Source organism: Camelus ferus, chromosome X (assembly GCF_009834535.1).
Source record: "Camelus ferus isolate YT-003-E chromosome X, BCGSAC_Cfer_1.0, whole genome shotgun sequence".
NCBI classification, from domain to species: domain Eukaryota; kingdom Metazoa; phylum Chordata; class Mammalia; order Artiodactyla; family Camelidae; genus Camelus; species Camelus ferus.
Genome location: NC_045732.1, coordinates 59,719,707 through 59,742,674, shown reverse-complemented (window position 1 = coordinate 59,742,674; position 22,968 = coordinate 59,719,707). Strand labels below are relative to the sequence as shown.

Here is a 22,968-nt window from a genome sequence, read left to right as displayed (position 1 = left end):
AGCATTATAAGGAGACTTAAAGTTGACTATTTATGAAGTTGTAATTTCCTTGGGAAGGCCAAAAAGTTGACTAAAATGTGATAATAATATGTCAAACTGAAAGCAATCAGGTCAGAAGGTAAGTGACAAGTAAATAGTAAGAAAGAAATCTCAGCAGAGAGGTGATTACCTCTGATTAAGCACAGCTATGAATGAATCAACAAATTTAGCTTCAGGTATGTCTAAGAATTAATTAATCAAATATCTCAAGGCATACACTCTCTCTCTTCAAATCACCTAACTCCAGATATTTAAGTTAACTCTCCTTTTATCAGAAGGCCAGTTCTCTAGGGCAAGGCTCTATGCTCAATTATAGTCCATAGGAACAACCATTGTATTTGATTCTTTAAGTTACTTTATTTGCTAATAGATCAAAGAATAATGAAAAAAATCTAAGAATAAAAGTAGGGTAGCAAGGCAAACAATTTTGAACTCAATATCATACTAATAAAAAGGAACTTACGGTTAAGATTTTATTTTGCTAGAATTTTCTGGATGAGGACCTCAGTTCTCTATGTGGTTTACAATGGGAAACTAGCTAAAGTTTGTATGTTTGTTGACACATAGACGTTAACATCAAGATTTCTAGAAAACATAATAGGTTTATACATAGGATATTCTCCTACTAATTATATATTTATTAATATGATTCTAAATGAATGTTTTATAGAATTACAATTTAATGTATATATAAAAATACACATTCCTTATAAAAGAATTTCTCATAAGTTTAAGTTGAATAATTTAGTCTCGTCATTGTGTAATGTACCAAGATTTTATGAATATAGAATACCTATTTTAAACATATTACCATGAATTATTTTATCATAAAGTTTAAACAGTCCCTACACATCTCAATATTTTTCAGTTCAAATTAGTTATTGTAATCCTAGAATCAAAATCTAAAACCTGTAACTTCTGTAGGACAAAACTCTGACAAATAATCGTAATTATCTCTAGATGAATATACTCTACAGCTTGCATTTATTACAGTTTGGTTGTATGTTGCAGAAGATAAGGTAATCTTGAGAAATGAGTTGTGAATTTCAGTTTACAGCCAGATCGTGGAAGATCTTAAATACACGGTGAGGAAGTTTATACCCTCCTTATTAAGTGGTGAGAAGTTTGGAGTAGAAGGTGACATTATCAAAACATGACTACAGGAGGATAACTCTTAAACCAATTGGTTCAATAGGCTGCAGAGTAGATTAACTTGGAGCCAGGGAAATGATTTAGGAGATCATTTTAATACTTAAGATTAAAGGTAGTGAAAGTATATGTTTTACTTCAATTACCAAAAAAAAGTTACCAAAAAATAAGAAAATAAGTGCCTGAATTAAGATAGCAGTATTAGTAATAGAAATAGGTGAGCTATTTCAGTTAGAATCAAGAGAACTTGGACCTAGGTAGATCCAAAGTGATGAAGAAGGATGTTTAACATCAGTAGTTTTACTACTTTTCGTATTACTTCAAAGATCTCAGAAACCCATCGTTTATGATTAAATGTCTATAAATGAAGTCAAATTGACTAAACAAACACACAAACACATCTTAACAAAAGTTATGCATATGTAGGCATCCCAAATTAGCTTTCCATCTTAATACAAATGAATATGTCTTGGCTGTACGACCGTTGTGCTTTCGGTCTCCTACACGTTAATAATTCATGTAATTTTTAAGGCTTGAATTAAGAACTATAAGATCTTTTCTTACATTTAATTCAAAGATGCTCTTTAATTCAATGTTAATTTTAGAAATTCATATTGTCACTTACTTTACTCAAAAGCAACTTCAATAATAATTGAAAGATAAACAAGTTTCAGGAAACCAAGGTTAAAAGAAATCTCATTGGCCTGATTGTATATATTTAATGGTTTTATAGGAATTCATCAAGTCTACTATCAATGGTGAAGAAGCTGTCTTTAGAGAGCATAGACAATGGATGGCTGCAGTTTTTGAGTTCAGAGAATTACTTGCATAAGTTTATTTACTTACACCATGATTGGAGAGAAATATTAGAATATGTTTGATACTTGACCAGTTGAAAACAAACCTCCTTAAAAATACATATACACATTGGAATGCCTCAACTCTAATTGTTTATCCTCAAGTATGTTTATCTTTACTTAATATTTCATTAAAATGTTGAATTTTGTTATTTGATCATAATTCTAGTTTATTTCAGTTGAGTTTACAGAGTTTTCACCAAATTTGTTCTATCAATATCTTTTACATTCAATTTGTGAAATTCTAACCTGTGGTATAGTGCTGGAGTTATACTCATAACAGTTGTGGCCTCTAAATATGCTTGCTCTCTCCTTTTGCTATCAAAATCAACTGGACAACTTCACAAAATAATTAGCTTCCTTAGCTGAAATTAAAAGCTATCAGAATATCTTAAAAGTTGTTATATGTAAGATGAAAAAGTCACTAAACTAATGGATTTTGCAACTTATGATTGTTTATCAGATCGCCAAATCATCTAAGGGGGACCACAATATAATATGTATCTTTGCATTCCAAGCACCCAATATTGTACCAGGTATAAAACAGATCCTCAAAACATACCTTAGTTGTTTTTGAATGACTCATAATAATCCAAGTAATTTTCATTCCAACAAAATGTATACCATCAGACAGTAAATTTGCTCCATTCTTTCTAGGGGATAGATGTATCTCCAGAATGTTACCAAACAATCAATAGAGATATGGAAATTGTAAAGTGCCATAAATATCTTATGGTTATTTTGAGAATGTTGACTTTAATCACTGACAATTTCTAAATGATTTGATTGGAAGATTTAAAAGTCTGGTTACATGCTAAGTCAAATAAATCCAAAAATGTATTGCATTTTCCAAATCATTTTGCACATTAACTAATTAGTCATGGTGAGAGATGGTTCACAAAACAGGAACAGATACAACTACCTAAAACTTCATGATTTGGAAGCCACTCTGTGTTAAGTATAGCCAGTTCTTTAAAATCACTGCTTTAGAATATTTAATTTCATTATTTTAATAGCAGTTTCTCCATTTCTATTTTCTTGGTAGGTTAACAAGTGTTATAAATACAGTGGTTAAATTTATAAAAGTCTAATGTATGTAAAATCAGTTTCTGATAATATAACCCACTAATTGAAAATGATGTGAAGATTTAACAAAAAACACTAAAGATGAGTGTTTCAGTGGAAAAGAAATGCATTAATATAATAGATTTTTCTAATAGAAATGTTGTATAGCATTCCAGTTTCATAAATTGAAATAACTATTACAAAATTCATGATAAAATCTGTTCCTCTAATAAAGTTTTATGTAATTTTTACTAAATGATGTTACCAGAAAAATTCATCTTTCATGTAATCAAGTATACAAATTATCCCCAAACATATTGCAATATACATGATTCTATGCTTTGCCTGGGTAATACTCCATAACATATGCAAATTATTTTTATGCTCCTATAATATAAAAAAAAATAGACACTTGGAGTCATCAGGAAGTTTAGCATTCCACAGACAAAGCATCATTTATTCAAACTATTAGATGATATATGCCAAGTATATAGAAACATGTAAGACAAAATCAGGAGACTCCATAGATTAGTGTAACCAACACCCTGCTTAATGGAAATGGGATGCTTCCTCTCTCCTTGCTTGAATATTTATTTTACAGACTATTGTTTGCTTTTGAATAGGTAGCCTTACCATTTCAGTAGGGGTGACATTTCTGTTAATTAATAATGGAGGAGAATACATACTGTTCCCACCAGTTGCAGAATTATCTGTTGGACTAAATCTCTTATTAATATAACTAGAGAACACATAATGATATATTTTGTTTATTCTTTCTTCACCTGAGATAGAAATAAAATGGAAAGCCTCTGAAAAATTGATGGTACATATAATGCATTATCCAGAGTCCACTTTACTTCCAAATTTGAGTTTGGTTACAATAAGTATATTTAGAACTAAGTCATTTTCATTCAACTCCTTTGTGATAGGGAGAAGACTAAAATGCCGCTCTCTCAAGATATACATGGTAGTCTCCGGGACTGTGAATTTGATGAGATGTCTGTGATGGTGGTTTTTTTTGTTTGTTTGTTTGGGGGGGGAGGGTAATTAGGTTTACTTATGAATTTTCTGTTTTTTATTTAACAGAGGTATTGGGAATCGAACCCATGACCTCATGCATGCAAGCATGCACAGTTCCACTGAGCTATACCCTCCGACCCCCCCATGATTGTGTTAAATTAAGTGGCAAAAGGAATTTTGCGGATGCAATTAAGGTTACTAATCAATTGACTTAGAGTTCAACAAAAAGGAGATTATCTGGGTGGCCCTGATCTGATTACATAAGCCCTTTAAAAGCAGATAATTTTCTCTAGCTGGTAGCAGAAGATGTCTGAGAGATTCAAAACATAAGAGGGATTCAACACCAACACCTGGGAGATATTTCCTTTGCAGAGATGGAGGGGACCCTGGACTAAGAATCTAAGAGTGGCTTCTAGAAACTGAGTGATCCTCGAAAGACAGTCAGCAAGAAAATGGGACCTCAGTACAGGAATTAAATTTTTCCACAACCTGAATGAACTTGGAAACAAATTCTTCCCCAGAAACTCCACATAAAAGCCAGCCTGGCCAACACCTTGAATTTGACTTCATGAGACCCTAGGCCAACAACCCAGTCAAACCTGTCTGAACTTCCAACCTACACAACTGAGATAATGAGTAGTTTTAAGCTGCTAAGTTAGTGATAATTTATTACACAACCACAAAGACTAATGCAGCCTTCATTCTTTATAGATAAGGAAACAGTCCCAGCAAGATCTACAAATATAAAATGATGTGCTTACTCTTTATTTTTCATATCCTACCCAATACACTTGCTTTGTGTTCCTCTATTGGCAACTGTCTGTGAGTCCCACAGAACAGAGATATCTAATTATTTTTAAACAGCTAAATATCCATAAAACTCAAAATGCTGACAAGAAAATAATACATGAATTACTGAGTTATCAAATGTATTAATATGGGAATTATTGTTACACATCTCCATACTCTAATTAATTGAAGCCACTTTCCTTTTAGCCTTGGCAGTAATAAACTGATTAGACTCTGTATTTTAATAGGTCCAGAATCTTTGGGTCCATAATAGCTTTTATACATATATATTCAATTAATTATTTAACAACCACTTCTAGAGATAAGCTTAATTACTCTGATTTAGCTAGTTTCATTATTTCATATTGAATGAATATGCAGAAGTCCCCATGTGTTTGCAAATTTCATAAAAAAATATAAAATCAACTATTTTTGTATAGACCTAAATGAGCTTTTAGAATATATCATATCAAATTAATGGGGTTTCAGTAGTCCTCTTAAGGAAGAGAAATTGCTGATGTGACTTTGGAAATCTGTCACTTGCTTGCTTGAGTTAGCAACTGTTTTTTCTAAACAGTTTGTCAGGCGTAAGGAAAATATCAAACTATGGCTATATTAGAATCTTACAGCCAAATAAAGTGGAACAACTAAGCCTTCAGGATGTATCCAAATACCAGTTTACTTGACATTGTGTTTGTGTGTGTGTGTTTGTACATGTATCTTTATGCATGCTTCTTGGCATTATCATTGGGAAAATAAAAGTGAATTAAGCAATATGAATCTAGAATGTGGGTTAATGTCTTGGGAAAAAAATCAGTGAACTATGTTGCAGTCGGGATATGTGACTAGTCTGTCACGAATCCTATTTCACAGCCTCTGTTCTCCGTAATGCCCCTTCCACTTTATGGATAGATTTTACAGATGAGTTTAATTAAGCTGCCTTTGCTTATATAAAAGATGTTTTTCTTCTTTTCAGTTATAAGTCCTCTTCTTCCTCCATAATTATAACACAATGATCACAGTATTATAATGCTTAAGACTATAAGAAGAATGCACCTAGAATTATTCATCAGCGGAACTGGAGTCTGACCTCTGATCTATCTTGCTTTTGATGCTATAGTCCAACACAAATTGTTTTATTTTATTCAGATTGTTCAGGCTCTCAGTTTATCTTTACGATCTTGAATTTCTACTTTCAGGGACCATGACACAGCGTGCTTTGATTTTGGGGGAAAATAAATCATCCTTTTTGAGAAAATGCTTTGTCCTGTTATGTGCATCTGTATTTTGGTGCTTGGTACACATTAACATACAGGTACGCTTTATGCAGTGTGCTGATTATGTTAGCTGAGGATCTTTATAAGGCTGATTTTGTTGAGTCAAGTATGAGTACTTGATCTGGTAAGATTAAAATTATTTTGAAGTAAAGCGATAAATAGAATTAATACTCTAAATGCGGCTGAGAAGCTCGCTCTGCTCTACCCGGCTCCGCGGCTGTTTCCAGGGCCTGAGGCTCGACCTTTCCGAAATGGCCGAGCAGTCGACAAAGCCGTGCAGTACTACACTCTGGAAGAGATTCAGAAGCACAACCACAAGAGCACCTGGCTGATCCTGCACGCCAAGGTGTATGATTTGACCAAATTTTTGGAGGAGCATCCCGGTGGGGAAGAAGTCTTAAGGGAACAAGCTGGAGGTGATGCTGCTGAAAACTTTGAGGATGTTGGGCACTCTCCGGATGCTAGAGAATTGTCCAAAACATTCATCATTGGGGAGCTGCATCCGGATGACAGATCAAAGATAACCAAGCCTCTGGAAACTCTTATTACTGCAGTTGATTCTAATTCCAACTGGTGGACCAATTGGGTGATCCCAGCCATCTTGGCACTGGTTGTAGCCCTGATGTATCACTTCTACACATCGGAAGACTAAACACATTCTCAGAAATCGATGAAGGCAAAGATTGCTTTGGCCCCAGGAGAAAGAAGCCACTGTTAACTGCTTTGACAGAGCCCTTCACCTGAAAATAATCTGAATACACCTGTTCTCCTTTTCGCCTACATTAGACACAAAACAAACCAAAAAGAACTGTTCTCTTTCTACTTCCAAAGTTTTAGAGTGTGCCTTTTTATTCATCAGTTTTATTCTGATGTTCCATCACTATGTCATTTGCTTATTGTGGGCACAGTCACTTAAAACATACCACCTGTCCGTTTGGTATAAAACTGTCTCTAACCTTTAGAATCGGATTGTTGGGCAGTCATTGAATGTGCTAATCATTCAGGCCCAAGTTGTCTGTGTGATGTGAGGAGGGGCATCCTTGAATCTCTCCTTTTGTTGCTTCATCTCATTGAATAATCAGGTATTGCATGTTTCCAACGTAGTTTTTTTTTTTTTCAAGGAAATTAAGAAAGGCCCAGAAATAATAGCTTAAAGATTTCTAATAATTGTTCTACCTGAGCAATTAGATAGATGATAAAAAGAAAAAGTGGCTGGTAGGACCTAGAAAAGAGACTCCATCTCTTTTTTGATTAAAAAACACCAACAACATAAAGAAAAAGCCTGTGAACTATGAGAGAAAATTACCACTGTCCCTTCTCTCAGCTTAAAAATGTTATTCCAAAGAGCTTCTCAGTTACACAGGTTCTGTGGTTTTACAGAGTCTTTCAGAGGTGAAAACTCTTTATGTACTCCTGTAAGGAAACACTGATTCTCTAATTTGTAAAAACACAGTTGAAAGAGATCGCAGGACATTTGGAATCTGATTTTTGGAGAAATCGGGGAACTCTGGTGTGGTTCCCATGGACCGTTCAGTCATCCCACCTCGGTTTATTATTCTCTTCCCCATGCCTTCTTTCTCTAAAGGTGGAAACTTGGGAGGTGAATTTATAGCCTCGAAGTACTTCATAGTTAGCGATGATTCTGCAAGTTTCCATCGGCGTGCTAGCCAACTGACGACCATGGAGTTCTTCAGAAATAACTAAAACACATTGGAAAGGAATTTTTTAAAAGCCTAGATTTTTATAATTAATAGCACATATCAGCCTCTGCCTTTTTTGTCATTGAAAGTTAGGGTGAACGTAGGAGGGTGGTGGGGCAGGGTGGCCATTTAATGTGGGAAAATGCCTTGCAGAGAATCCTTTGTTTCAGATTTTAATAAATGTGCGCCTGAAACAAAACAAACAAACAAACAAAAAATACTCTAAATGCCAGAATGCCAGCTTCAATGTTCCAGGGTTGGGACTGTAGTGAGACAAGGGGGGTTCCCTATCAGGGTACTTGCACGACCTTGACAGTGAATGTCTCCGAATTTCATGCCCTGGTGCTTCATTCACCTCAACTTGGTCCTGGCTATGTGATGTACATTAAATGATTTTTATATTATTTAATTTTACGTCACTTTTTCTGTTCAGACTCTATATTCAATGACAATTGCAGGTGTAAAAAACTGCCATGGATGTATGTATGCATTTTCAATATTTGAGAAAAAAGGACCCAAATGTGTCATCTTTTACAAAGAGTATTTGAAGGTACCAATAAATATGGTCACCAAATACTTTCTTTAAAATGATGGAACATTTATTTTTGATATAAATTACAGGGTAATAGATTTATTCCTGGGCATGGAAGAAAGATTTGGCCTCATATAATTATTGACAAGGCCATGTATAAGTAGTAACAATAAAGAAAGGATCTAACACTTATCAGATTGGATCAGTTTTATATTCTCTCCTGCATTTTGTGATTTTACTTCCAAATAAATACCCTTCAAAGTTATAAACTTATAAAAAGCTGTGTTTGAAATTCAGATAATGAACTTTGATTAATTTAAAATTTCTGAAACAAAAACAATAACTTCAAAACCTTCTAAAATATGCTAGCTTGCGTTCTGTTTTTAGATTTCCTAAAATAAGTTGCAAATTAGTGATGCAATATGAGGTCAATATTGAACAATTTTGATGGGATTTTATGAATTTTCTCTCATAAGGATGTACAGTGTTAAAAAAAAAAAAAAAAAGCTAGCCAAACTGCTTTATACATCATTAACTGAACCAAGTAATTATGATTTAGGGAATAAAGTAAGAGTGACATTTTAAATAAAGGTCAGATACTCTCACAGAAAACAAAATGTGCATTTGACATTGCTGAACTTTGCAAACTAGACAATGCTACTGGTAAATGTGATCTGATATAAAAATCCTTTCAATCTTTTCTTCTTAGATGTTTTTCTCTTCTTGCAGATCATCATGTAATGTCCTTTGTGAAGTCTGCAAATGTCGATATTAGGATGTAACTTATTTAAAGAGGTCAATTGTTTATCTAAAAGCTCACAGAAATGGTCTTTATTTTTGTCTTGATGAATATTTTTAAGAAGAATTAAGAATGTGCTTAAATCTGTGGATGAATGTTTCTAGACAAGGCAACTGGAGCTTTCCTATAGTAACATTTCATTGTGTGTGCAAATCACCACGTTTAAATAGCAACGTGTTTTGGCTGCACCTATAAAAGCAATGTATATCATAGTTCAACATTAATGTCAACTTTTTCCAACTTCTAATTTCATCTCTTCCCACCTTAGGTAGTCTTTACTGGGAACTAATAAGGCTCATCCAGGGAAACATAAGTGATATTTTTATTGCTTCACATAAAGTGAAACTTTATCATGGTGATATCTATAGACAAGCCAGAGATAGAGAGGCTGACTTGCTCATCACAGTCCTTTCAGATTAGTTGAAACATTTGTCTCACTGAAAGATGCTGTTAAAAAAAAAAAAAAAAAAAAACAACACTGTATATCCCTGGGATCATATCTTAATGAAATTGGCTTAAATGGCTGGGTACTACTGGGCAATGACTCTCTGCAAGTCGAAAACAGGAGATGTTATAAAGCAGACGTTACTAAAGAGTGAAATTATCTTAAAACTGGCTATCTGATCATGTAATGTGCTATCTTAACAGACAAATTAGGAAATGGATGTGACATGCCAGTTTCCAAGATCTCTCTTGAAGTTTTCAACTATTTATTAGGCGTACCTGGTAAGATTCTGAATCTAGTGAGGCATCAAAAAGATTGCTAAATTTGACTTTTTTTAGCCTGAATTACTCTCCTTTGAAGTTAGCAAGCCATAATGAACGCCTGCACCTTCTTTCACTGTATCAGTGAGACTTTTTTTTAAACCAGCAAAACACTGCAAGACTTTTAAAGGAATTCTTTCAACATGTGAGATGTCATATATATTTTTAATGCATTTTCCTTTGGGTGCATTGAGTTTCTCATGACTGTGAATGTTCAGAAGGTGGGACATATTAGCAACATAGGAGTTACCAAATGTGACAGAAGCAGAAGACCAAAAAGACAGTTGGATATTTTTACAGACTAATTGTGGATGGCAGCATTTAATTGTTCAAAATAGTTTTATCTTTTTCTTTAAATTTGTCATTTTAAACTTATTTTTTCTAAAAATATACTTCTGCTAATTGGGAGCAATTAAATCTCCACTCAGCTTTAACTTGGATACAAATCGTGGAGCAAACCATTTGGAAGAGCTTGTGTTGAATAGGCTGTGTAAAACTGCCTCTTCTCAAAGGAATGACTCTAAAATGTGCTATTTTCTACTTTATCTTGAATGTTTTGTACAGTTTTAGAATTACATAATTATGTGTTATTGAAGAACTGGTAAGAAATAACTAAAGTGAATAAAGTTTTCCTTTATCTTGGCAATATATTATATTTGATTTTTAAAAATATAAACTGAGAAACATCAGTACTAGTTAAGACCATGGCAGCTTGAAAACCTGCATTTGTTTATTACAATAAATTTAGGTCAAGGTCTGTGCGTGTGTGTGTTGAGGGTGGTGTGTACCTGTATGTGTATGTGGGTACCAATGGCTACTCTTTGGAGAAGAAATAGAAATAGAGAAATTCAGAAGCCACTCAACAAATAAAAAATAAATAGTAGATTGACCTGACCTATATCTAAAGATCAGTTATTTCCAAGCCACCAAAATCGGTTTAATACTTGCTCACATTTTTAATTTATACTAGTGAAAACAGTTTCGTACTACACATGATTTTTATACTTCCACTTGCTATTTTATTTTGTTTTATTTTATTGTAAAGGTACATTTCACACTATACATAGTCTGCATGTCACTGAGTTGGCAGAGCTCCCTAAAGTTTATTTCTTGGCAATGTTCAGTGTGTCCATTAGCACCTTAATGGTGAAAATGCTTTTCTAGCAAAATTATTCTTGATTTTCCTCAAGGAGACTTATCCATCTTAGGAAAAAAGACTAAAAAAAGAGCAAAGATAATATTTGTTCCAAAAGTAGTTCTGTGTTTGATTTTTAAATAGAGATTTCATGAACATTTTGTTTGTCACTTAGAATGAACCTAACCAATGTCATGATTCTTCATTGATTTAAGGAGTTATTACTACATTAATTAGCAAGCACACAACAACAAAAACATTTCCTAAGTGCCTATGTGATGAAAACTTAGCTAGTTACTGGGGATACAAAATGAATATGGAATGACTGCCATTGAAAAGCTCAGTTAATGAATAAGCTTATTAATGAGCAATGTTTCAAATATGTGGATGAAGATACATTTAATGGAGGTATGTTTGTGTTTGGTAATTATCATCTCTGCACATCCAAATCACCTGTTAAGCTAATAAAAAATAAAGACAGCCAGGCTTCAATTCAGACCTACTCTATTAGAATCTCACTGGAGAGATTCTGACCTATATATGCAATTTTAATGCACAGCCAGTGTTGTGAATCACTGGTTTAGACAGTGATCAAATAAAACATCACTTTTATTAAAATGGTTAATATAATAGGTCAATGATGATTCAGCTTGTTTGTCCAATTCTAATAATAGGAGAGTGTGAAGTCCTCTTTAAGTAAAAACAAATTGGGAAAATGCTGAAGAATCTTCAATGTACAATTGCTTATTAGACAGTTTAACTCTCCATGCTCAATGGAGAAAACAAAGATTTCAATATGCTGAATTTTATTAAAATAAGAGTTAAAGTTATCTCTACACATTTGTGATCAGTTAATGTCAGTTTCTAGAGCCATTTGTAAGCCAAAAATGTCTTCTCTATTAAAATATTATATATGTATCATTACACTTTTTTCTAGTCTTTAAATATGGCCCAATATTTTAAAGATATTACATGTACATTGAAAACCACACCGATAATTATACATTTTCTAAGTGAATTCTCTGAAACACTAGTTTTGAGGTATAAAAATTACAAATGGCTAGTTACATGTATAAAGATTAAGAACTAATGGGTTGACATGCTCTTTGATTAGTATTGTTAAAATGGCCATAACTATCCAAAGCAATCTACAGATTTAATGTGATCCTTGTCAAATTACCCATGACATTTCTCACAAAACCGGAACAAATAATCCTAAAATTTGTATGGAATCACAAAAGACCCCAGAATTGCCAAAGCATTACTAAAGAAAAAGAATGAAGCTAGAGGTGTAACCCTCCCAGACTTCAGACAATACTACAGAGCTACAGTAATCAAAACAGGGTGCTATTGGCACAAAAACAGACATATGGATCAATGGAACAAAATAGAGAGCCCAGAAATAAACCCACACACCTATGGTCAATTAAGTTTCAACAAAGGGGCAAGAATATACAATGGCAAAAGGACAGTTTCCTCAGCAAATGGTGTTGAGAAAGCTGGATAGCTGCATGTAAAGCAATGAAATTAAAACACTTCCTCACACCATATACAAAAATAAACTCAAAATGGTTTAAAGACCTAAATATAAGATGTGACACCATATAACTCCTAGAAGCAAACATAGGCACAACATTCTCTGACATAAATTGTAGCAATACTTTCTTAGATCATTTTCCCAAGGCAAAAGAAATGAAAGCAAAAATAAACAAATGGGACCTAACCAGTCTTAAAAGCTTTTGTATAGCAAAAGAAACCATCAACAAAACGAAAAGACAACCTACTGAATGGGAGAAGCTATTTACAGGTGATATGACTGATAAAGGGTTAATATCCAAAATATGTAAAAAAACTCATACAACTCAATATCAAAAAAAAAAAAAGAAAAGAAAACGATTAAAAAAAGGGGCAGAAGAACTGAAAAGATATTTTTCCTAAAAGGAAACGCAGATGGCCAACAGGTACATGAAAAGATGCTCAACATCACTAATCATCAGGGAAATGCAAATCAAAACCACAGTGAGACATCACGTCACACCTGTCAGAATGACTATCATCAAAAAGAATATAAACAACAAATATTGGCAAGGATGTGGAGAAAAGGAAACCCTCATACACTGTTGGTGGAAACGTAAATTGGTGCAACCACTGTGGGAAATAGTATGAAGGTTTCTCAAAAAACTAAAAATAGAGCTATCATATGACCCAGCAATTCCACTTCTGGGTATATATCCCCCCAAAATAAAAACACTAATTTAAAAAGATACATGCACCTCAGTGTTCAGAGCAGTATTATTTATCATTGCCAAGGTATAGAAGCTACCTAACTATCCATCAACAGATGAATGGATAAAGAAGATTGTATATATATATATATATATATATATATATATATATATATATATATATATGAGTGTGTGTGTGTGTATATATAAATTACACATATATAATACATATATACTACACACACACACACACATATATATATATATATACACATATACATGGACAATGGAATGGAATACTACTCAGACATAAAAAAGAATGAAATTTTGCCATTTGCAGCAATGTGCATGGACTTGGAGGGCAAGTGAAATAAGTCAGACAGAGAAAGACAAATACTGTATGATATCAGTTATATATGGAATCTAAAAAATAGAACAAACTGGTGAATAAAACAATAAAGAAGCAGACTCACAGATAAAGAGAACAAACTAAAGGTTACCAGTGAGGAGAGGGAAGGGTGGAGGGACAAGATAGGGGTAGGGGGAAAAAAGAAGTTATAATGAGATTATATGAAATCATTTGTGTGAAACTTTTGAAAATTGTAAAGCACTACAGAATTTAAAGAAATTTTCATTCAATAAAAAAATAATCAACTACACTTCAATAAAAAAGAAAATTAAAAAACTATATATAAACCCATCTCATGGAGGTCAAAGGATCTGAGGCTGGTGTTCATACTGAGAACAGACTGACATATCAAAGAAGCGAGTGGTCCTCTCATTTGGAGACCAAGGCTCCCAGGAGTTTGATTTTCCCTTTAGTGACAAGTGGAACTCCCTGGAAGGATGTTTACAGGCTTGGAAGAATGGGTCTGAGGTAGGAACAGATTCAAAACAATAAAGCCTTTGTCAATGATAAGCTCTGGCCTTTCCATTCCATGCCAACTTGGGAACCCACTTGGGACACAGGCACATAGATGGGTCTAAAAGAATAGCAATTTGTCCTGGATCTGTGAGTTTGCTTCTTATACCCTCCCTAACTGTGCTCAGGCCCATCACTTTACAATATAATTTTTCAGCAAGAGATTTACCATGTACCTACTAAGCTGTGAGCGGGGTGATGTGAATGTGTAGATAGCTTGGGAGAGCTAAGAGTCATAACTCAGTGACTGAAGGAAACTTGCATAACATATAGTAAATATATTTATATATATTTTTATTTCTCTCTTCTGCCTCACATATCACTGTAAACCTAGAGAAAAAAATTGAAACATCCAACAATATTAGATAACAATATATTACAGAACTTCTATATAATGCAATATCATACAGTTATCAAAAATTTTGTTTTTGAAGAATATTTAATAAAATAGGAAAATAATAATCCTTATTTTGTAAAGCTAAAAAAATCACTAGTATATACACAGAAAAGACTATTGGAAAATATATTGTCATCAAGTTGGTGGGTTTGCAGGTAATGTATTTTTCTTTATCTTATTTACATATTCATCTGTATTTCTCAAACATTCTACAATTATTACACGCTATTTTATAGTCAGAAAAGGGTCGATTACCAATAAGTACAAGTTATTTAGGAGAAACATAATGTTTAAACTGAACGGTAGTTGAAAAACTCTTTGCTCATTAATAGATCAATCAATCATAAGTGAATTGTTTCCACTAAACTATATAGTAAAGAAATACAACTACGTAGTTGTATTGCTTAACACTTGAATATATTCTTATCATATGTAAAACTATGCCAAATATCTATTTATTGATGAGATAACAGTTTTCATACATGCCATACTCATCTCAAAATATTTAATCCCTGCACTCATCTTCTCACCCTTTTTTCCCCACAGATAAAAGAAACTAGAGTGTCTCCATCTTTACATGGAAAATGCATACACATTTTTCTCCATCTCAACTCCCAGTTCTTTACAGAAATTGCACTTTTAATTACCTTAATTCAAACTCCAATTAGTCATCTCCAACTAACTGCCTTAAATTTTAGAATCATGTTTGAAATGTTATTCAGTCCCAATCTCATTTGTCAAGCCCGATTTTCAGTTCCTCTCTCTACTATACTAGTTCTGGCACTTATCTCTTATTTTGATCTCAACACAACATTCTGCTAGCTGATTTCCCTACTTTAAACTTGCTTTCTAGTGGGATGGTATAGCTCAGTGGTAGAGCACGTGCCTAGCATACACAAGGTCCTGGGTTCAATCCCTAGTACCTCCATTAAAAACAAATAAGTAAACCTAATTACCTACTCTCCAAAACAGAAGAAAAAAAGAAATAAGCTTGGCTTCTGTCTTCCTTAATTCCTTGGTTTGTTGTCTCAAAATATTTTTCATCATAATATTTTCCTGCTCAAAGACTATATATGTATTATATCCCAGGAATGTGCTTATGCTGGAAATACAAGAATTATTCTCCCGAAGTCTCACGGATAGAAAAAGATTTCATGTGATCATGGTAAGAAGGAAGTTGGTCAGGGAAAGCTTCATAGAGAAACCTGAGCTGAGTCATAAACAATTCATGGAAGTTAATCATGTTAATAGAATGACAAAGAGTAGGTGTCCACTAGGAAAAACAGGAATGCATTTGCAGAGACTACAAACAGCATGTTGTGTAATAGAAAACTGAAAGCAACTTGATTTTCTTGTAAACTATGACCCTGGGAGGGATGGGTGAAACCGAAGCCTGAAAAGTAAGCATATACATTTTGGAATTGTTTGTTCTAGTTCTGTGAAAAATGTTGTGAGTACTTTGACAGGGGTTGCACTGGATCTGTAGATTGCTTTGGGTAGCATGCCATTTTGATAATGTTGATTCTTCCAACCCAAGGGCACAAGATATTTTTCCATTTCTTTGTATCATCTTCAATTTCCTTCATCAATGTTTTACAGTTTTCAGAGTATAGGTAACCTCCTTGGTTAAGTTTATATCTAGGTATTTTGTTGTTTTTGATGCAATGGAAATGTTTATGCCAGTTATAAAATTCTGGTTTTTGAAATGGGAAAAAAAAAGTGAATGAAGGGCTGCAAATGGCAAAATATCCGTCTTTCTTATGGGTGAGTTGTATTCCATTACATATGTATGCTGCATCTTCTTTATTCATCTATTGATGTGCACTTACGATGCTTCCATATCTTGGCAAGTATAAATAATGTTGCTGTTAATAGCAGAGTGTATGTATCTTTTTGAATTAATTCTTACTTTGTGGTTGGCTTTATTCCTTTGATAACTATGTAAGTTAAAAAAACTAAAGCTCTAAAAGTTCTTAGCAACAATGAATAGTACATTCATGTAAATTTTAAAAATATGTGCAACATATTGTGTATATTTATTTACATGCAATACATTGTATATGTGCAGTCAAATTGTAACAATTCTACCTAATAAAACTGAAAAATGAAAAAAAAAAAGAAAAGCAGAGACGACATTGTGGAGAGCTTTGCATGCTATGCTAAAAAACTAGGGTGTTTATCCCCAAAAGTAGGAGGCGCCAATGAAGGATTTTAAATACAGGACTGAAATGATGAAATTTGCAGTTGAAATAGAACATCCATTGGTTGTGTAGCGATTGGTTTGAATGGAACAAGGCCAGATACAAGATGAATGCCATTCAACAGGCTATTGCATTTGTCTATGTGAAAGATGAAGGGGACGTCAAATCGGACAATGGAGTAGAGACAGGAAGCAATATATGCTACCATTGTGTGTAAGAGTGTGGAATCCGAAATTAAAATTTTTGGATTTAAATAGCAGCTCTACTGGCTATTACCTGTGTGACATGTGGCAAAGCACTTGACTTCCCTAAGCCCCATTTTTTCCCATAGGTGAAAAAGGAAGAACACGATCTGTGACATGAGGATAAAATGAGATGCTCTTCAAGTTCTTGGCATATGCCTGGCCTGTAGTATATTTTCAAAATATATTCCATTGTCTTCATTATTAATATTTTAAATGTAAAATCAGAAAAAAATGTTGAATTATTGGAATGGGGAGGGGGCAAGAGAGAAGGAAGCATAGGATATTGCCTGAGTTTTTAACTTCAGTGATTTAAGTGAATGGTGGCTCCATCAGTTGATCACAGGCAATGAACCAGATTTGGGAAAAGGAAGTCGGAGGGAATTGATCTCATTTGGAGAATGTTGAGTTTAAGGATCCATGGACCACTGATGGTAAGATGTCCAAAGGGAAGTTTTATATATCTGTCACAATTTCAGGGAAAGGTCAGAGCTATATATGGATATTAGGACTCATCAGGGTATGAGTCATAAATAAAAACAACAGGGAGAGTATAAGGTGATATGAACAATAGGTGAAGGATATAATTCTAAGAAAAACTAACACTTATACCATGGACAGATGACAAAGTACTCACATACAAACACAAAAACAGAATTGTCAGAAAGCAGAAGAAAAATCAGAAAAGAATTTCATCATGGAAGCCAAGAAAACAGAACTCCCAAAGGAGTGAATGAATGAGAAGTGTCACATGAAGGCAAAAGCTACCCAAATGAAAAATGTCCTCTGAGTTTAGCAAATAGGAGGCTACTGCTAACCAGATGAGAAATGTGAGTAGTGAGCAGATATGGGAAGAGACTGCATCACAATGTTTGGAGGAGTGAGTGGGAATTGAGGAAGTACAGAGAGTAAATTTAGTTTTCCCATTTGAGAAAGATATACAAGAAACAGTGTTATAAAAATAAATATCAAAACCCCTTTAGTCTGGTAATTATTGCCTTCTCAAAGTTGTCCATAATATGGTCCTAACCTATCCTCCTAAACTTATCTCAAAGGTAACTGAAACCCTGTTTTAATATAATACAACATGTGCTTTAGCTCATTTAATTGCTACCAACTGGGACATTTCCTTCTCCATTTTCCCATCCTACTTTAAAATTTGAATTATGTTCATTCTCCTTCATGAATCTCTCTCATTCTACTCTAGCTCAAAGTGGTTTCTCTCTTCAAACTCAAAATGACAATAATTCCTATACTGCCTTGTATTTATTTTCATAAGTGTACAATTTATGGGTGTAGATAATGTGTTTTCAATTTCAGTCTTTGTGTAACTCAGTTTTTAAAAGGAGAAGGTAACAAAATCATTTATGGAGTCACAGTATTGTCAGAATTCCCTTTTTAAATAATATACACGTTTCAAATATATAAGCTTATGATTAGAAAAAATGAGAAATTTATCAAAATGCAAAAAGGGGTTAATTTTGAATAGCAGGACTATAGAGCAATTCCTATTTCCATCACTGTATTTTTTCTTTATTTTCTAAATTTTCTATCATAAAATTTTATAAGCAGAAAAATTGGTATAGTAGAAATAAAATAAAATGTGCTTCTGAGCTGAAAAATCTATAAACTATTCATTTAAGGTTTTATGGATGTGTAATTTGGTTTGTTAAACCAAGATAAACAGCTTAGCATTCCAGGTGTGATGAAAATGAAAGACTTTAATTAAAAATTATTTAAGAGTCTAGACACTCTATGACATAATTTAAAGTTTCAAACAATTTTTTAGGCAATTTGGTTTCCATAGTGTATGAATTCTAATTATGTTGAACCTAGACTCTATTAAAATTTTTGTCTTAATGTTTTATCTCTGGATACCTATTTTAATTAGAGCTATCCTTTGTCAGATAGCCATTCATGTATGTGGCAGTAATAGAGTAAAATGGCTAATAATAAAACCACATATTAAGTCAGATTCTTATCATTATACTATAAACTTGCCCCTCTAAAGTCATTTATTTATAGTTCAGAAAATAAAGTCCTACTCATATCTCCCTAAACCTAAGGAAAAAGAACTTGAAAAAGATAATTAACTATATATTTAATGCCATGCATAACAACCTGAATTTTCTGCGTTTGTAAACTACCTCTGAACAGAGGCATTTTGGGTCTTATGCCAGAGGCAGAATGGTGGACAGGGAATGACTTGAAATTGAGATTTAGGCTAACCTTGGCAAAATTCCAGACAGACCACTTACCAGTTGCCCAAGTTTGAGCAAATCATTGAAACTATGAGACTCAGTCTCTCAATTTAGTTTGCAACCTGAGGATGACCTGTTTACTGGGTAGTTGGGGTGGATTAGTTGAGACAACAGATGAAGGATATTAGGGCTTCTTAAATGCCCGTTATGTGCTGGTCACATTTCATATGTCATCTCATTTAATTCTCAACAACCACCCTATGAATCTGACATTATTTTAGCCATTTCTATGGATGAAGATCCCGAGATTCAGAAACATTACAAAATTTTATGCAAGACCCAACGGCTAAAGACCACAAGGTCAGGGTTAGAACCCATGTCTGATTTGGAATATCATCCCCTTTCTGCTGCTCCAGTGTGCCTATCAGAGTAGGTACACAGGCACAGTTTTCTCCCTCTCTCTCTCTCTCTTTTTTTTTTTTTTTGATAAGACTTACTCTAACTCTATCATTTTTTAAATGGCTCTGACTTGCCACTGAAAGCTGTCTCCGCTGCCTTAAATGCCATAGAAAACCCATGGTTTTAAGGAATTGGATTCCATGTGCTTATACACTTTTCTAAGAAATACTTTATACAATTTAGTTCAAGAATTAGAAAGTGCATTTCAGAAACACATGAGTCTCCCAGTCTCCCCATACAATCACAAGTTGGTCATTTGGGGCATTTGCATGAAATATTAAGAATAAATTTGTAATCAAAAACCTATCATTTTCAGTGTCTTGTGAGGGAAGACAGCTGATTGTAGGCCAGTTTTAAAGGCCTAGTTAGTTATATAATATTGATAACAATGATCATTTATGTAGATCTCTCAGTTTTTCAAATGCTTTTTGAAAAATCATCTCATTGGAGTTTCTTAAAAGCCCATCCTCCTCATTTTGCATATGAAGCAACTGAGTCTCAGAGAGGATAAGTGATCTTCCAAGGTCACAGCGGATTTATTACGTAGGAAAGCTTAAATCTAAACCGTAATCTGATTCCTACAACAGTTTTGTTTTTGTTAGTTTCAGTTTTTGACAATTTTGCTACCATTCAATACCACTTTGTGCAGTTAAAATTCAGGGCACAAAGTTATCACAGACACATAGGCTGTGTATGTAGTGGTAAGAATCCTGAACTGGAAGTCAGGAGATTAACACTCAACAGCCGATTCTTTTAAAGTTTAACTGTATGACATTGGGCTAATCACGCTCACATTCCGAGTCAGTCTTATCTTCTTCATCTAATGTTTCCTAATTCTAACACTAAGGCTCGTCAATAGTTTTCCCAATCATTAGAATGCAAAACTTTATTTCCCCCGGCTACATTTAAAAATTCATTTGCCTACCACTGAAAGGATTTTAAAGTTAACATTTTTGCCTAGACCAATACTCCACTCCTGAAAAGAACACATGATAGGGTTCAAGAGGCAAGACTGCTGTGCGGGTCACCTTTAGTTAAGCAGTGAACAAAAATAGGGTTGTCAAGATTCTTGATTTGAGATAGCTGTGATGTAGGGGAAAGAGCACTTAAACTGGTTAAATTGGGCTTGGGCAAATTTTGGAAGCCCTCTGAGATCCAGTTTATTTGTTTTTGATCTCTAAAATGGGTATGATATCAATAATATCTAGCTTGTTATATTGTTCAGAAGATTAGATGAGTTCATCAATGTGGAACAGGATTGACATTTATTGAATGTCTACTTTACACCAGACACTGTGCTATGCACATTTTTATGCATAATCTCATTGAATCTTCACTTCCATTCCTGTTAATTGGACATCTTGATATCATAGATGAAGATCCTGAGGTTCAAAAAGGTTAAAAGCACACAGTTAATACCTACAAAGCCTGATTTGGAAACCAAGTCTCTCTGACTTAAAGCCCAAGCACCTCCCACGACATCTTGCTGCACAGTGTGCCCAGCACTACTCTGGGCCCCTAGCAGGCACTACCAGAACTTTCCTTGAACTATCCTTTCCTTCTTTTTCTCCAATCTTTATTTTCAGAACCTGATATAGCACAGGCATCATGATATATGTTCTCTAAGTGCTCTTAAGGAGTCAATGCAGCTTTCTAAGTAAGTGTTGCATATTTTCCAGTTGAAAAAAGAGTATTGTATAATATCATTTAGTTTATATTGGACACTATTAAAAATCAATATTCCTATAGCTACATATGAATTGGTTAAACTGGGAAGTGCAATTCAGAAACAAAATATTTTTCCAGTTTCTCCTGTGTAATCCAAAGTTAATGATTCTAAATGACTAAAGGAAAAATTCATATTGTACTTTAATTAGTAATTTTCAATACTTTTTATAGCAATTTGGAGGTCCATAGTTGATATATATTTCTGGTTACCCCAATACACCACATCATGCTAATTAGACCTTCATAACTACTCCTGGATGTTCTTTTTTATTATAAATTGCCATAGAAATTAATTTACATTTGGTGACACATATATACCCTTCTCTTTCAAACTCATCTTGTGCCTTACCAAACTGCAGGGCATTAAAATCATGTTTTAAATATTGGAAAGGCAGAATGGAAAAGGAACTTTCCACAGAAAGTTCAGTTTCATTAAACACTTTTTGAATATCCAGTATTTTTAAAGTTTGTTCAGGGTCTGGTATATCAAGAGTGGAAGTAGATAGAAATTAAGCCCCCTAGCTTCCAGAATGAACGTGGTGCTTGCCAAACTTATTGAAAATCTAGTAACAAGAATCATCCAAAAGATCATCTGTCTGAGTTGAAATACAGGAGAATGACTCCAGGAGGGGGCAAAAGAGAGTTGGGGGGGAAAAAAATCTACACCAGTTTACCAGATGTTGATTTGCATAGCGGAGGAGCAATTTAATAAGAAGGTGTTAAAAGTGAAGATCTCTAAACTTCAAATCAAGAGCTGTGAGAGCTGCAGCTCTGCCAGACATGTGATGAAGCAGAGAGGAAGGAGAATTTGAGAGTTAATTAGATTAAGCCACTGATCATCTCTCTGCCACTTACTTTGAGATGAAGAACTATCACATGTGAGGTGCCCAGCACACTGCCTAATATAAAATAGGTGCTCGATAAAGGTCGGTTCTCTCTCTGGGCCTTGGTTCCACCATCTGTCAAATAATAGAGGCAGACTAGGATACCACATGATCCCTAATGTTCATTATATCTCTAAAATAGAAGCAGACCACAGATGAAACAATACACTTCATGAAGGTTATAGGGAGCACTGCAGATCTGAGAATTAGATGGGTCAGCATAATATAACCAGAAGAGTAAAAATTATTTTCAAATTCAAGTGAAGTACGTATTCAAGTTCAAAACAAAAATGTCACCATCAGAAGAAAATCTTAGTCTTCTTGGTTTTTCTTTTTCAATTAGGACTTAAATTTAAGTTCTATTATTTCTACTTTAATATATATATCTCCTATTAGTATTATATAGATCTAGATTTGTATGGAAATGGAACCTATATGGAGGTCTTTCTGGACTATCAGATTCCTTTAGGCAAAGGGAAATCTCAAGGGGAATATAAATGACTATTTGTTGTTTCTGCCTGAGAAGAGAGAAAGAGAAAAACCTTAGGGGATGAACATATGAAACTTTAGGAATGATCATTT

At 33.9% G+C, this 22,968-nt stretch overlaps 2 protein-coding genes across 7 annotated transcripts in view; one reads left to right on the top strand and one right to left on the bottom strand.

The window, feature by feature from the left end:
- Nucleotides 1–22,968, bottom strand: part of PCDH11X (protocadherin 11 X-linked) — a 542,639-nt gene that overhangs the window by 475,276 nt on the left and 44,395 nt on the right. The gene's annotated exons all lie outside the window — the stretch shown is intronic.
- Nucleotides 4,053–7,092, top strand: LOC102505697 (cytochrome b5). Its single transcript, XM_006194448.3, has 2 exons — nucleotides 4,053–4,108; nucleotides 6,344–7,092. The coding sequence occupies exons 1-2, from the start codon at nucleotides 4,053–4,055 to the stop codon at nucleotides 6,846–6,848; spliced, it is 561 nt and encodes a 186-aa protein (XP_006194510.2). The 3' UTR covers nucleotides 6,849–7,092.